This window comes from Gymnodraco acuticeps, unplaced genomic scaffold (genome assembly GCF_902827175.1).
Source record: "Gymnodraco acuticeps unplaced genomic scaffold, fGymAcu1.1, whole genome shotgun sequence".
Classification (NCBI taxonomy): domain Eukaryota; kingdom Metazoa; phylum Chordata; class Actinopteri; order Perciformes; family Bathydraconidae; genus Gymnodraco; species Gymnodraco acuticeps.
In genome coordinates, this window is record NW_022991493.1 from 81,725 (window position 1) to 97,492 (window position 15,768).

At 39.5% G+C, this 15,768-nt stretch overlaps 2 protein-coding genes across 2 annotated transcripts in view; one reads left to right on the forward strand and one right to left on the reverse strand.

The window, feature by feature from the left end:
* itgb4 (integrin, beta 4) overlaps positions 1–10,593 on the forward strand; it is a gene marked incomplete in the record, with an annotated part of 78,305 nt that extends 67,712 nt beyond the window's left edge. The window contains 9 exon segments of the mRNA XM_034196773.1: positions 338–362; positions 657–787; positions 1,281–1,409; positions 3,202–3,351; positions 3,499–3,687; positions 4,325–4,480; positions 4,799–4,963; positions 5,430–5,549; positions 8,301–10,593. Of these exon segments, the coding sequence (XP_034052664.1) occupies positions 338–362; positions 657–787; positions 1,281–1,409; positions 3,202–3,351; positions 3,499–3,687; positions 4,325–4,480; positions 4,799–4,963; positions 5,430–5,549; positions 8,301–8,434 (1,199 nt within the window).
* The window catches only part of zgc:194990 (uncharacterized protein LOC568410 homolog), a 15,346-nt gene continuing 9,654 nt past the window's right edge, over positions 10,077–15,768 (reverse strand). Inside the window, 8 exon segments of the mRNA XM_034196770.1 lie at positions 10,077–11,764; positions 11,767–11,925; positions 11,927–11,962; positions 11,965–12,033; positions 12,853–13,028; positions 13,858–13,884; positions 14,941–14,967; positions 15,127–15,178. Of these exon segments, the coding sequence (XP_034052661.1) occupies positions 11,645–11,764; positions 11,767–11,925; positions 11,927–11,962; positions 11,965–12,033; positions 12,853–13,028; positions 13,858–13,884; positions 14,941–14,967; positions 15,127–15,178 (666 nt within the window). The 3' untranslated portion in view covers positions 10,077–11,644.

Here is a 15,768-nt window from a genome sequence, read left to right on the forward strand (position 1 = left end):
TTTCGAGCCTGAAACCTGAAAAACAGGCTCGGGGCTTTTAAGCTTGTAAAAACTACAGTTTAAAAAAGTTAAATTCTGAAAGACAAAAATCTAATTCTGAAAAAAACGAATCGCTTCAGTAACTTTAAAACATATTATTTGTACATTTCCGTTGACTTAAATAGAACAAAACTTGGTCATAAAGTTGTCCATGAGCATGTGCACAACATATATTAGCATGAACCCAATACCCCCATCTAATGAAACAACACCATGTCTCTTAAACATGTGAATCACCAACACTTCTGCAGCAAGTTCATGCATTTATTCCAGTTTTTCTTTATCCTTTCTCTTGTAGGAGGCACTCGTAGGACTGACATGACGTACGGAGTTGGAGGAGGAGGAGGAGGAAGTCTAGGAGGTCTAAGTGTTGGAGGAGGAGGAGGAGGAGGAGGAGGAGGAGGAGGAGGAGGAGGAGGAGGAGGAGGAGGGTACAGTGTAGGAGGAGGAGGAGGAAGTCTAGGAGGATTAGGAGTTGGAGAAGGAGGGTACAGTGTAGGAGGAGGAGGAGGAGGAGTTGGAGGAGGAGGGTACAATGTAGGAGGAGGAGGAGGAGGAAGTCTAGGAGGATTAGGAGTTGGAGGAGGAGGGTACAGTGTAGGAGGAGGAGGGTACAGTGTAGGAGGAGGAGGAGTCCACACTTCAGAAGTCATCATGAGGAAGCACTCGGAGCACCGGGCCTACACCGAGGAAAACATCCGAGACTCCATTGTGATGGGAGACTTGTCCGGAAAGTTCCCAGATCTAGGTACGTCTTTTTAGACTTTTATTCCAAAGGACACACTCTGGCCTCGCTGAACTCCACCTCTCAGTTATCAAGCAGGATAAACACTTCCATACATTACATCTGTGGAGCACGAGGTGTTGCTTTAGTACTGTGAGCAGTGCTTATCTTGCTTGAGAAGTGGAATCCAGTGAGGCCAGAAATGTGAAAAGGTCAAGCCTTCTCAAGGGCTACGAAGGAAGGATGAACATCACGGGAAATGCTTACTGCAATATGGGAAATAACCAGAAACAGAACAGTACATTTTAAAATAAAAGATGGTGGGGATGGTTTGCAAAGCGCATGATTAGGTTGGACATGTGTTAGCAGGTTTGGGGCTGTTGGCTGCTGATTTGTTTGCAGGAGCTATGCTGACTATCGCTGTTTCTCCCTCGCTTTGTATTCCATCTTTACCTCCTTCTACCTTGCTCCCTCCATCTTCTTCCTTGGCTTCCTCCTCTGCTCAATGCGCCATCAGGTGGTTTCGGCTACAATGCGTCGCAGAGCAGCTCTCAGTTCAGCTACAGCCTCTCTCAGGGCTCCAGAGCTCGGACCGGGTCTTCAGACGTCAACGAAGCGCTTTATAGTCTGGACAGGGTGCTGCAGGGTGAGTCTGCAACGCATGGGTGTGAAATGCTCTGCTATCGTCTTCATAGAGTCGTGCAGGAATTGATCCCATTGAACCAGGGAGATGCTGCCTTCAGGGTCCAACACCGAAATAAGAAATCCATTTACCTGTGTCTTTCTGATCTCCTCTTTAAAGGTCTTACCACTAAAAACACATTTTATTTTTACACAATACAATAAAAAGCACTTTAAAACATCCAGACCAAAGTACTGTACAAACAAAAATCACATCATCAGAGGTGGGAAGTAGTGGAGTACAAATACTTTGTTACTGTCCTTACCTCAAGTACATGTTTCTGGTATCAGTACTTTACTCCACTACTTCTTTTTCTGACGAGTTCTTACTTTGACTTCTTACATGTTGAACACAAATACCTGTACTTTCTACTTCTTACATGTTGAACACAAATACCTGTACTTTCTACTTCTTACATGTTGAACACAAATACCTGTACTTTCTACTTCTTACATGTTGAACCCAAATACCTGTACTTTCTACTTCTTACATGTTGAACTCAAATACCTGTACTTTCTACTTCTCACATGTTGAACACAAATACCTGTACTTTCTACTTCTTACATGTTGAACTCAAATACCTGTACTTTCTACTTCTTACATGTTGAACTCAAATACCTGTACTTTCTACTTCTCACATGTTGAACACAAATACCTGTACTTTCTACTTCTTACATGTTGAACACAAATACCTGTACTTTCTACTTCTTACATGTTGAACCCAAATACCTGTACTTTCTACTTCTTACATGTTGAACTCAAATACCTGTACTTTCTACTTCTTACATGTTGAACTCAAATACCTGTACTTTCTACTTCTTACATGTTGAACCCAAATACCTGTACTTTCTACTTCTTACATGTTGAACACAAATACCTGTACTTTCTACTTCTTACATGTTGAACCCAAATACCTGTACTTTCTACTTCTTACATGTTGAACCCAAATACCTGTACTTTCTACTTCTTACATGTTGAACTCAAATACCTGTACTTTCTACTTCTTACATTTTTAACTCAAATACCTGTACTTTCTACTTCTTACATGTTGAACACAAACACCTGTACTTTCTACTTCTTACATGTTGAACTCAATACCTGTACTTTCTACTTCTTACATGTTGAACACAAATACTTGTACTTTCTACTTCTTACATGTTGAACACAAATACCTGTACTTTCTACTTCTTACATGTTGAACTCAAATACCTGTACTTTCTACTTCTTACATGTTGAACTCAAATACTTGTACTTTCTACTTCTTACATGTTGAACTCAAATACCTGTACTTTCTACTTCTCTCATTTTCCAAACAGCTGGTTCCTTTAGTCTGAATGTGTGTTTGATGCGTGATCATTATTCTTTAGAGTCATTGCGTGCCTATTGATTTGAACACGATCCGTGTATCCATCATTTCCTGGTCTTCTCTAAAGAAGAGGGACCAATGGAAACGTTGTCATGTTGCCGTTGTTCAGCATGGAAACATTCATTAGCTAACAATGACATTATTGTTCTATTGATATAAAGGGAGGTCAGGTACTCTTTAAAACAGCTGCTAGTTATGGGTACTTTTTACTGAAGTACACTTCAAAGCCCATAGTTCTTTACTTTTACCTGAGTAAAGAAGTTTAGTCAGTACTTCTACTTTTACCAGAGTATTTTTAAACATGAGTATCTGTACTTCTACTCGAGTAAAGGATGTGTGTACTCTTGCCCTCTCTGGTATTCAGTGAGGTGTGTGTTTGTCTCTCTTCAGACGCTCGTGTCTCTCCAGGAGTCCCAGACACTCCCAGCCGACTCGTGTTTTCGGCTCTCGGCCCGACGGCCCTGAAAGTCAGCTGGCAGGAGCCTCACTGTGAGAAGGACATCATGGGATACTGCGTTCTCTACCAGCTGCTCAGTGGAGGTACAATAATGCTGAACAAAAAATATGGTTTCCCTCTCTTGTATATCAGCATGTGAAGGACACTGTTCAGGAGCTAGTTGATGCTCTGTATGTGACGACTACTTCCATTCTGAGTGGATCAGCTGATTTCTGTTTCCTCCCCTGCAGGTGAGGTGAATCGCATCAGCGTTGGGAACCCGGCGGAGAACGCGGTGCTGATCCAGGATCTGCTTCCCAACCACTCCTACCTGTTTAAAGTGAAGGCTCAGAGTCAGGAGGGCTGGGGACCTGAGAGGGAGGGAGTCATCACCATCGAGTCCGCTGTGGACCCAAAGAGCCCACTGTGCCCCATGCCAGGTAATTGCACAGTACATTTACGACAAGTACTGTACTGAAGAACTGTACTGAAGTACTGTACAGAAGTACTGTACAGAAGTACTGTACTGAAGAACTGTACTGAAGTACTGTACAGAAGTACTGTACAGAAGTACTGTACTGAAGTACTGTACTGAAGAACTGTACTGAAGTACTGTACTGAAGTACTGTACTGAAGAACTGTACTGAAGTACTGTACTGAAGAACTGTACTGAAGTACTGTACAGAAGTACTGTACAGAAGAACTGTACTGAAGTACTGTACAGAAGTACTGTACTGAAGAACTGTACTTAAATGCAGTTTTGAAGTCAAATGGTGAGGAAAAAGTGAAATTAGAAGAACATAATCTGTGTTATGCTACAGTACTTTGTCTGTATTTTGGGGCCAACATCACTACATGTATATTTTAGAGTTTTAGGCAAGCCGGCTTTATTTATATAGTACATTTCAACAACAAGGAATTTCAAAAAAGCATTCAGACATTATAAAAATAATATTTGTTAGTTTGATTTTATTTTTGTTTCAATACTTTTTTCAAGGTTTTTAGATCAGAAATTATTGGATACCAAAACTTGTTTATACAGTAACTAGAAGTAAAATGTGTGTTTGTTGGCTGTAGGTTCTCCGTTCACCCTCAGTACTCCGAGTGCTCCGGGTCCGCTGGTCTTCACGGCTCTGAGTCCAGACTCTCTGCATCTCAGCTGGGACAAACCAAGGAAACCCAACGGAGACATCCTGGGATACATCGTGACCTGCGAGCAGCTGCACGGTGGAGGTGAGTCAAACCTTGAAGAGCAAAGGGGAAAATTCGGACCAAAAGTTAAAAAAAAAAAAGAATTCCCTATATCATAAAAAAAATAATAAAGTCATGAAAAAAGTTAAATTCTGAAAATAAAATGAAGTTCCAAGAAAAAAAAAAATCTAAATTATGAAAAAGAAATGTAATCATAACATTTTATATCAAATTACAAAAATGAAGTCAATTTACAAGAAATTCTAAGAAACAAATACAAACTTATGCAGTTACTTTTTCCATTTGTTCAGTTCCCATTTCTCTTTGTTCTGAAACACATGTTCTGTGTTGTTCCTCCAGGAGACATCCGCTCCTTCCAGGTGAACGGAGAAAGCTCTGAGACGAGTCTCACTGTCCCGAACCTCACGGAAAACGTCCCGTACAAATTCAAAGTCCAGGCTCGAACCACACAGGGCTTCGGACCCGAGAGGGAGGGCATCATCACCATTGAGTCTCAGGACGGAGGTGAAACACATTAACATTGTATTACTTCAGTTTCAATGTCCACAGAAAATGTCACAGAAAATTGTTAGTGTACAGTTTTATTATTATGCTTATTATGCTGCTGTGTTTATTGTATCTTTGTAACTCTGGCACAACAATTTCCTTCGGGATGAATAAAGTCATATCTTATCTTATCTTAGACATGAAATACAAAATATATTTATTTTTTTAACTCATCCCTTTCTTTTTCCATTTAAAAATGAAAGCGTTAAAAAAGATTAGATTATTCAATCCACTCAAAATGTCATCCAAATCACTCGTTTTACAAACTTCCTGCAGTTATTGTAGTTTATCAGTTGTTAAGCATTGCATATGCTATGAAATATCCATAAAATATGTCACTTAGTTAGGGGTAAAGAGGTTGGGAACCACTTGTCTAGTGCATTAATGTAATCTAAGTATTTATTTCCTTCCTGTCTCCTTATAGGCGATATGTCTCAGTACGACAGCCAGTCGATGTCGAGGAGAGAAGTTTTCCAGTTGCCGACAGATGTCAGTAGTCTGACCAACGTCTCGCACACCATGATCAACGACCCCTACTACTCAGGTACAAATCTGAAATAAAATTATATGTATCAATCGTATGTTAATTATACACTGAAACTTTCATGGGTTTTAAAAAAAAAGGACTATTGGTTACCTATCTTTTACACTTAATATACACATACCATTCGGATCATCGGAATAATCTCAACAATTTGACAACACTTTATGGTTTTTGAAGTAAAAAGCTAATTTTAGGACGTCACCACCGCTAAGCTGAAGGTGGCTAATGTTGGGCTATAAAGGAACTACAGCACGGTCACATGGCTTCACGTAACCTTGTATTTTCTTAAATCCAACAGTGTCACATTTTTTTAAAAACATCGATTTCCAGAATTCAGGGCTCGACATTATAAATGGCCCGCTGGCCCGGAAGCACTATTTAGACACCCAGCATAACGTACTTTCCACTTGCCCGCTCGGGCCACTAAAAATATTGCTTTAAAAAAATTGTCCTGTGGTATTGGTATTTTGACTAGCAATTTAGTTAAATTGTTTCGTTTATTAAAGCTACAACATAGCGTTTCGTGAGGCAGTTGTCGTTGTTGGGTGAAAAGCAAACAGCTGTTTGCTGCGGAGCGCAGCGCGAGCAGGCTCCCGTGAGCGGGAGCGCGCTCCTTCACTACAGACTATCGCGCCACCTAACCATTCGCCAACATGTTTTTAATACCAGTGGTAACCGGCCAAGCGCCGTGCAAAAAACAATCTTCAAATAAAAGAAAGTCTCCGGAGGAGTTAAAGGAGAGTGACAGGGAGCATGAGAAGAAGAGGGAGAGAACGTTTCAGCTTGATCGATGGAGTTGGCTTCTATAGAGTGGTGCAGTGACGCGTCCTAAAACCCTTTTATAATCTATCGATTAGATTTATGATTCGAACATTATAAAAGTAGGGTAAACATGTGGAGATTATCTGGCTGAACAAAACGTGCATTTATCAAACAGGTTAGTTTTCCACAGACCTTATTTCCAGCTATTTTCCAAACCCTGTGGAGAAATCCCATTGCTTTCTGTGGAGGGAACCAGCAGCTTACTTCCTGGTTTTAGGATGAGTCACTGCACCTCTCAATATGATGCGATGTATGATATGATAAACAAGTAGGGATGCACGATAATTATCGGCCCGATAATTATCGGCCCGATAATTATCGGTCCGATATTAGGAATTATGACGTCATCCCGATAAACCTGATACCAGTATTAATAGCCCCGATAATATACAATATATTTTTTGGGTACAAAAAAAGAAACAAATACTGCGGTGTGGGTGGATTGGGATGAGGGGCGCTTGTTTTTCACTCGGCTCCTCCCGTTTTGCCAGTACTGTGGTATTAGTGGTTTAGGAAGAGGGGAGTTCTTCACAAATCCAGCGCTCCCTAACTCATGCCTGGCTGTGTCGTAAATGGTGTGCGGCCGTGAAGCCAGGACAGTAAACAAACATGTCGTCGGTGGTATGGGCGTTGGAGCTATGTGCAACTCAAGGCATATGCTCGAACCGGAGCTGCCTGGACGCTGCAATCATGTTGCGCACTATCCGTGCTGAGTGTGCTGACTTTTCGTACAATGTCCCACTGTCTGGCTTCCTGCATAAAGTCAAGTGCTCGGCGCAGTTGTGGCGAAATGTCGCTCCTCTGTTTTCATTTAAACAGCTCCTTATATCCGTTAGCGCAGCTAGCTAGCACCAGATGCTAACAACAACAATGCACGTAAGGTCTCTCTCTCGCTCGCTTGGGCCACATATACACACACACCCTCCCGGTCCTCCAGATGGCCAGTCGGTGCCTGCCGGTGAGCGTGGAAGTGTGGTCTGCCACAAGCGGGCGGCAGGAGCGGGGCTGTCAGCATCAGCTTGTAGATGGTATTTTTAAACTCGATGCGCTCTGAAACTACGGGGCGGCCAAGGGAAAAAAATACACATGCGTTAATCGCGTTAAAATAATTAGTGGCGTACATTTTTTTTTATTATCGGTATCGGTCTTGAGAAGCAGGAAGTTATCGGTATCGGTTTCAAAAAACCAATATCGTGCATCCCTATAAACAAGGTCTTCTTTAGTCGGCTCTGTACATCAATGCCGACCTATGCTGACAAGTAAGTGAAGAGTAGACAATATAAAGGTATTGGCTGTAGGGAAATGTCCCAGCAGTTTAGGATAATGAAGGTTCTAATCTAATCTATAGCCATTACATTTCTAACTCCTAATGACAGGAAGGCAGAAAGCGCATTATACAAATAATAATACTCATAATAGCAGACATTTTTTAACAATGACCACAATATCATTATTTTAATAAACCAAATATGAACAATTGAGGAAAATGAGGAAGAACTGATGATTCAAATGTTGTAGTACAAGTAGTAATGTAGTTTGTGCATACATTACTATTGCAACAAATGTGTTAATTTTCTTCATTTTAAGTCGATTTTTTTTGGACGAACGCTCCGGGGGGCCAGTGGCATTTTACCCTTAATGTCTACCCCTGGAATTGTTAAAATGCTGACTAATTTCCAGGTTTTAGGACTCATTCACTCTCACACCATTCAAACAATCCCTCAAAACTCACCTTTTCACTCTTGCGTTCCACTCCTATTCGCCCTTATTCCACCTAGCTTAGCACTTTTTACTTTTGTTGTTATTTTTCTCCTTTACTTTCTTGTAAAGCGCTTTGAGCACCAGGAAAGCGCTTTATAAATCAAATGTATTATTTTAATTATTATTATTCCTGCACCACTCTTTAATAATAATGCTATTTTGTTCTAGGTGACGGCATGATGACGACCACGCAGCACATGGAGTCGAGCGGCATCGTGACCCGGCAGGTCACCAAGGAGGTCGTTCAGAGGAGCGTCATGGGAGGAACCACCGTCACCAAGAACATGTTTTATGAATCTTAATAACCCAACATTTCACAGCCAAAATAAGTCAACATGATGAGGAATCATATCTGAGATTCTCTTTTACAAAGAGCGCTCAAACATTATCAGTGTATATCTTTATACCTGTGTGTTTAAGCGAGGCTAAGGGACCAAAACATGTTTTGTTTTTTTAATAGTCGCCTGTTACAAACTGTTGCCACTTTTCCATCAATTTCCACATTTTCTTTCACTGCTGCTTTTGATTGTATTTGTGGTTTCTCACACTGGGGCTTGGATTAATGCAGTAATCAAACTGAATTAATCCAAAGTGACCTTGTCTCACCCTATCTTTACGAGGCATTCAAAAGTATAGTCTGTTTAAGATGCATCTCTTTGCAGATGGTTAATCATTATTTACCAAAATGGTCTTATCCTGAATATTAAAGTGGTTTATCTGGGACTTTTATGCATAGATTTGTATTATATTAAAAGTGCGTTTTTTTCAAAGCATATTTAAGACTTTACAAGATTTGTACTTAAACTTTCATATGTAGCCTAATTACTAGTGGGCTTTTTATCCACACAATAACAACATACGTAGAAGTGAAGTAGCTGGGATCATGGGAGTTTCTAATGAATTGTCTCTTCTGAAAAAACAGTTTTAAAGCAAATTCAGTATTTCCTGGAGAGGCTTCGAGCTAAATGCTAACGTTAGCTCAGCCTTGTCTGTTTCTCCGATAACGTATGATCCGGATGTTCAGAAGTTGTTTTTATCAGGAGTCAAATTATCCTTACACGTCTCTTCCTCTCGCGTTAGTTATTAAAACAGTTGAAATACAGAATAAAGCAGTTTGTTTTCGATTCAGTATTTCCATGGTGGACAGGAAGGTGGAGAGGCTACGAGCTAAATGCTAACGTTAGCTTAGCTCTGAATACTTAAGATCCCGACATTCAGAAGTATTTTTCATCAGAAGCCAAATTATCCTTACAGGTTTCCTCCTTTCACCTTAGTTATTAAACCTATTGAAATACACAATAAAGAAGTTTGTTTTATATTCAGTCTTTCTTCGAGAAGCTATGAACTAACTAGCTCAGCCTGTTTCTCTGAAAACGTATGATCCAGATGTTCAGAAGTTTTTTTTAATGAATAGCCAAATTATCCTTACAGCTCTCCTCCTCTCGTCTTAGTTATTAAAACAGTTGGGAAGGTGGAGAGGCTACGAGATAAAAGGCTAATGTTAGCTTAGCCTGTTTCAGCCTGTTTCTTCTCTGACTCCTTAAGATCCAGACATCAGAAGTTTTTAATCAGTGGCCAAATTATCCTTACAGGTCTCCTTCTCTCACAAACAAGCAGCCCCAGTGAGTAAAACCAGTAATAATACATAATATACTAGTTTTAAAATCACTGTTTCCCAATGCAGTTTGGCTGTAGCTAACGTTAGCTCAGATTCTTTCTCTGATCACTTCCTATCCAAACGTCCAATGTCTAAAATCCTTCATTTGGTTAAAATATATAGTTAAAAAGCACCAAGATATTAAAAGTGTTTGGTAAGAATGTGGCTTAAACTGGATAGAAAGTCAACCTATGACAGCTTTCTGCAGACTCATGCTCAAAGGGGAGAGGAAACACCCAAATAGCCTCATTAAAATTACACATGTCTTTGAAAACAAACAAGTCCAGTGGTTTTTAAACATTTTATAAATAATACCTTTAAGCAGATTGACATTAAATAAAATGCCAAATAAAGACTTATATAGGCCTATGCTGATTTCCTGCTGACACGCATGATTTTACAATACAAACAAATTATCAAAAACCTTTTGAATATAACATGTTTTTTGTTTTTTAAAGATGTTTTATACTTAAAAAACGTGGTATAGACTGCTTTAAGTTGATATGCGTTCTTACTCTACAAGGCTTTTGTATTTTTGCATTTTAAATAGATAAGGAATTTAAGAGACATGGTATGTAACGACGGAAAGATTGTATTTGCTTCAATGCAACTCCTACTGTATATTGGCTTCACATTGATGGTTGAAAGGGATTCTGTAAACATATTTGAGAGGATATTTCATTAAGAAAAGTTAACACCAACTCTCAGTTTCATTTAACAACATGCATGACTTACCTTTAAACAGTTGAGCACTTTTTTGCATTTGTTTTGGTACTCTATTGCAAAAAAAATAAAGATTTTTAAACAAAACCCAAGTGTTAATTTATTGAAGTTTTGAGGACTAATAGCTGCACGCAGTAACATGGACATTAACACAGCTGCAGAAACAAGGCTGACAAATGTTGCAGGAGAATACACTCTTCACATGCGTCTGTAATTATCTGCACTGAGGCTCTTCAGTAGCTGCTTGCGTTATTCTGCATCTCTAAAGAAATACAAAAAAGCAATAATTAAAACACAAGTGGCATAAAGACCTTGCAACTACAATCTTGGGTTATGTTTTCACTGAAAATGGAACAAAAGGTGTATGTATCCTTGTGGTTCGAGAACTTTTAAACCTTTTTCAAGCTTAATGGATAAAAAGACGTCCTTCCAGGTAAAGACAAGGCTGCTTTTTAGAGGATTTGGAACTCGGCTGCTAATCAGAAGTCAGTATTATATTAAAAAAGGTTGAAGCTAGTTAAGTTGAACGGTTCCATGCAGAGGGATAACGCAGCATTAATCCGAAAAAAAAAAAACAAGATTCGTATTCACTAGCAGCCAACCGCGATCCCCCTGCCATCTTGCAGACACACTCGTTAAATCATTGTATGTAATTGGTGTTAGTCCGAGTCATTTCGGTATCATTTTGATACATGTATTACAACAAAAATCACTGCAAATCATGTTTATTTGTTGTTGTGACGCTGGTAACCACAAATGATGCCGCAGCTCCAACTTCTGCGAGTAAAGCAAAGCCAAATCTTCGCTTCGCGTCCGTTGGGAACGCTCCTTTAGTCCAAAACCAGCCATCAAGATTCGTATTCAATAGCAGCCAACCTCCATTCATAAATATTTTGAAGTTTTTTTTCCCCTGCCATCTTGAGGACACACTCGCTTAAAATCGTTGTATGTACTAATTGGTATCAGTCCGAGTCATTTCAGGATCATTTTTGATACGTTCATTACAATTAGACCATTGCAAAATATGTTAATTAGTTTGTTTTGGGAACGCTCCTTAAGTCCAAAACCAGCGCACAAGTTTTCGTATTCGCTAGCAGCAGAATCAAAGCACAATAAAAAGCGTTTGGTGGTTTCAGGTCCAGAGGCAGGGCCCGGTGCAGAGGCACGGCTGCCGGACGTCAGCAGGCCGGATCACCAGATCGTTGACCACCTCCACCGTCCCGAACAACGGGGAACAGCTCCTCCGTGAACGTGTCGTTGAAAGGTGTAAAGGTGCGAGCGTTTCTCCACGTCGTAGAAGGACAGCTGGCCCTGCTCGTAGTCCAGGTAAATGCCCACTTTCCTGGGCAGTGGGATGCGGGTCAGGGGCGTCGCGGGCACCGTCAGCGCCTTCAGATCCAAACCCCTCTCCAGAACGGAGGGTTAAATATCCCGAATCTGTGGTGAGCGAGTCTGGTAACCCTGCCTCACCGCGGACGCTTTCGCCACGCCGAGCCTCCAGTCACGCTGCCCGACTTCCACCTGTAACAGAAAAATATTATTCTCATTTACTTATGTTAGAAAAACATCCCTGGTCCCCGGCTTGAGCTTCAACCTCAGGATCCATGTATCTGTGATCCTCTCCAGAATGGAAGGAGTCATCACATACAGAGCATCAACTAGTTCCTGAGCAGTGTCCTTCACATGCTGATATCCAAGAGAGGGAGTCACCCAGTCACAAGATGGAGGAATAGAAAGCAGTATTCAATGTTTACTTCAGATTAGCTCCACGTCAGAAATGAGCATGCTTGATGTCTATCTCCATAGAGGCTGAATCATCATGTTAATCACAGAGCTATCATCTGCCTCAAACAGTCCTGATGCTCTTCTAGGTAATCACACATCCTGTCATGTTCACAGCTACAGTTGGGATACCTTTGTTATCATGTTACTCTCAGGTTGGAAGAGGACATTCACTGTGTGATTCTTACTTGCTAATGTTTATTTTCAAATCTCAAATTTCAATTTCAGAGGTTTTAAAGGTTTTATTGTCATATGCACAAAGCTACAGTGTAGAAATGGCAATGAAATTATTCTGACCTGAGCTGGCTCCTACAACAATCCAACATGTAACAAAAATACAAAATAAAAAGTAGTGAAAAAGTAGAAAGTACAGGTATTTGTGTTCAACATGTAAGAAGTAAAAGTAAAAAGTGGTCAGAGAAAAATAAGTAGTGGAGTAAAGTACTGATACCAGAAAAATGTACTTAAGTACAGTAACAAAGTATTTGTACTCCACTACTTCCCACCTCGATGATTAATTCTTTATTCACGTTTGATAAATAGATTCCCGCCACACACCTCCCAGTAATGGCGTCCCGAGGTGAATCCCTCCTGGCCCGCGGAGCACCACCAGCCGTTGAAGCGCCACTGGCACCGAGGGACGTCTCGATGTTCGAGGCCGCAACGCATCCGTTTATCATCGCTGGAGATTATCAGGTCCGGGTTCGCCGAGTCCGAGTCAAGCTTCACTTCCTCTGTGGGAGGAAACACAAAAAATAAATAAAACGTATCCTCTGTGTATTTAAGATATTTACATTTATGGGCATTACTAATGCTGTAGTACAGCGGTTTCCAACCTGTGGGCCGCGGCCGCATTGCAAGTGGGCCGCCAAATAATTTGCAAAACATTCTGATTTGTGTGGAAACATTTTCATTATTAAGATTTCTTTTTATTCGAACCTCCTTTCCTTTCTCTTTCTTGATCGTCCTTAGCAACGGTCATTTACAAGTCCTTTCAGCAACGGTCATTACAGTCCTTAGCAACGGTCATTACAGTCCTTAGCAACGGTCATTACAGTCCTTAGCAACGGTCTGTTCTACTGGATTAACAACGTGTCACATGTTCTGAATCGACCAATCAGAACTTTATTTAGCCTCCCTATTGTTTATGGTTGAATGTTGGTCGTGAACATTTTTTAGATTCTTAAGGCCCTGAGTTGAAAAAGGTTGGGACCCGCTGCTGTGGTACATACTGAACCTTCCTGTATTTTATATAGTAACATCATGCACTATATTGCACTCCTTGTTAGATGCTTACTACAATCTCGTACCCTGCCAAAACGACAATAAAGTTGAACCTAATCTAATATAAATCTCTTTCTTGGTGTTAAAAATGTAAAGCAAATTTAAAAAAAGTAGTAGTGGCAGCTTTAAAAATACACAACATTGTTTGATTTATTTTAATATCATTATAAAAGTGGTTTATTTTGGGACTTTTGTTTTGACTTTATTATTACTATTATTATTATATACCTTAAACAGATTCATTTGAAGCACACAGATTGCTTTAAAGTGTTTTCTTACCTGCAGCATCACAAATCCAGTTCCACACTGTAAGGAAGAGAAGAAGTCTTTAAAGCAAGAGAATGATAAATATGTTTTATACTCTCAACATTTCAAACACGCGTGTAGCTGCAAAGATGAGTTATTAACTAATAAATCAACCACCAGCTGTTTTAATAACTACCTGCCTTGTGATATATATATATTATATATATATATATATATATATACACCATAGGGGAGGTTTTTGGCCCACTTCATATTATCGTCATTTTGTTTATTGCCTAGTTTTGGTGTAAAAAGCTGCATAAAAAAACATTACAATGGAAAAACAAGTGCAAATATTGAAAGAAAATGTTAATAAATACAAAAAGTACAAATACTACTTAAAACAACAAGTGTAAAATAAATCCTAATATAAAGCTGCTCAGCGATGGAACTCAATCCCCACCTCCAATCAGAGACCAGACCACATTCACTTTATTTAAATCAAAACTCAAAACCTGGTTAGTGAGGAATCAGCTCTGCCAACACTGACCCAATCTCCTGCTCCGTACAACCCACTGCCTGTGTTTAAACATGTTCTTTTGTTTGTTTTAATGTTCTGTATTTCAAATTGTTTTATTAAGTATCCCAGTAATGTCTGTTGCATGTTTTAAATGTATTCTATTTACTTGTTTAAAATGAAATGTGTTTGAGGTTGACTTTTAAAATCTGTCCAGGGACTACAGATGAAAAATAGCCTCTTGGCTAACTCTGGCACGTTTACAGAAATGTTCATTAATGTGCACTGTCCCTGTTATATACAAAATAAATAAATAAATATAGCAAAAAATACAATAAAATATGACAAATTACTATGAAAAAAAACACGTAAAATATATCTACATTACCATTGAAGATTTAAAGGTGTTGCCTCAATGATAAATAACAATAACCAATGTTGGAGAGTAGTGTGCAGAGATGTATCCCTAAAGATGTGCATTATTTAACACATTATTAGGGTAAATATAATGTGATATACGGATGATTTAAGATCACGTAACTCCAGTCGCTGTGATTTAATTTCAGGATAATCCCTCCTTCACGACAGTTCCTACTCACCGTTGTGGGGGATGTATCGTGCAGCGTCTGCAGGAAGAAAGACATCATTACAATCATCACTTTCACACACAAGCCTTTCGTCGATCCTGATTAGCTGGAAGGAAAGCAGCTCGTCAGGTTTGTCCTTTCATCAGGAGACGTTAATTATGCGTGGCTTTTTACTCAGACACTTTGAAACGCACTCACCGGTCTTCTGGCTGCGCTGCTTCCTCACCAGCCACTGCTTCGTCACGTCCTCCTGAAATATATTAAGAAAACGACATTTAAAGATACGGTTTGTGAAATTCAAAACGTTGTTGCGCACACCTTCAGGGACAGGGGAAACGTCCAGACTTGATCAATTACGTAAAAACTATGTATTTTTGGTGTAATTTCAGAGAGAAATTAATGGAAAAAGTTAATAAAAAAACAACTGAAAATGTTGATTTTGGGTGATAGTCTTTGGGACTATATCTCTGCACACTACTCCTCTTCCATTCATAGGATTATTTAACATTTCTGTACTTTTTATCTTTTAATAATACATTTATTTTGTATTGTATGATTTCTTTTATACTAGCTATTTAAAAAGTAGTTGTATTTTATTGATTTATTTGTAATACTTGCTCTTAGTTTTCCATTTGACCTCTCACTGTGTTTATATTTTGGACATTATATAACAAAAACTTGGCAATCAACCACATTTTCATTTAAATTCTGACTGATGATAACATGAGGTGCCAAATGAGGGTAAAATCGGAAAGATGATGAAGCAAAACAGTCTCAAAAACTCTAAATTAAGCAATTAAATTACTGCCATCCACTCATTGGTTAATTTCTCTTGACTGC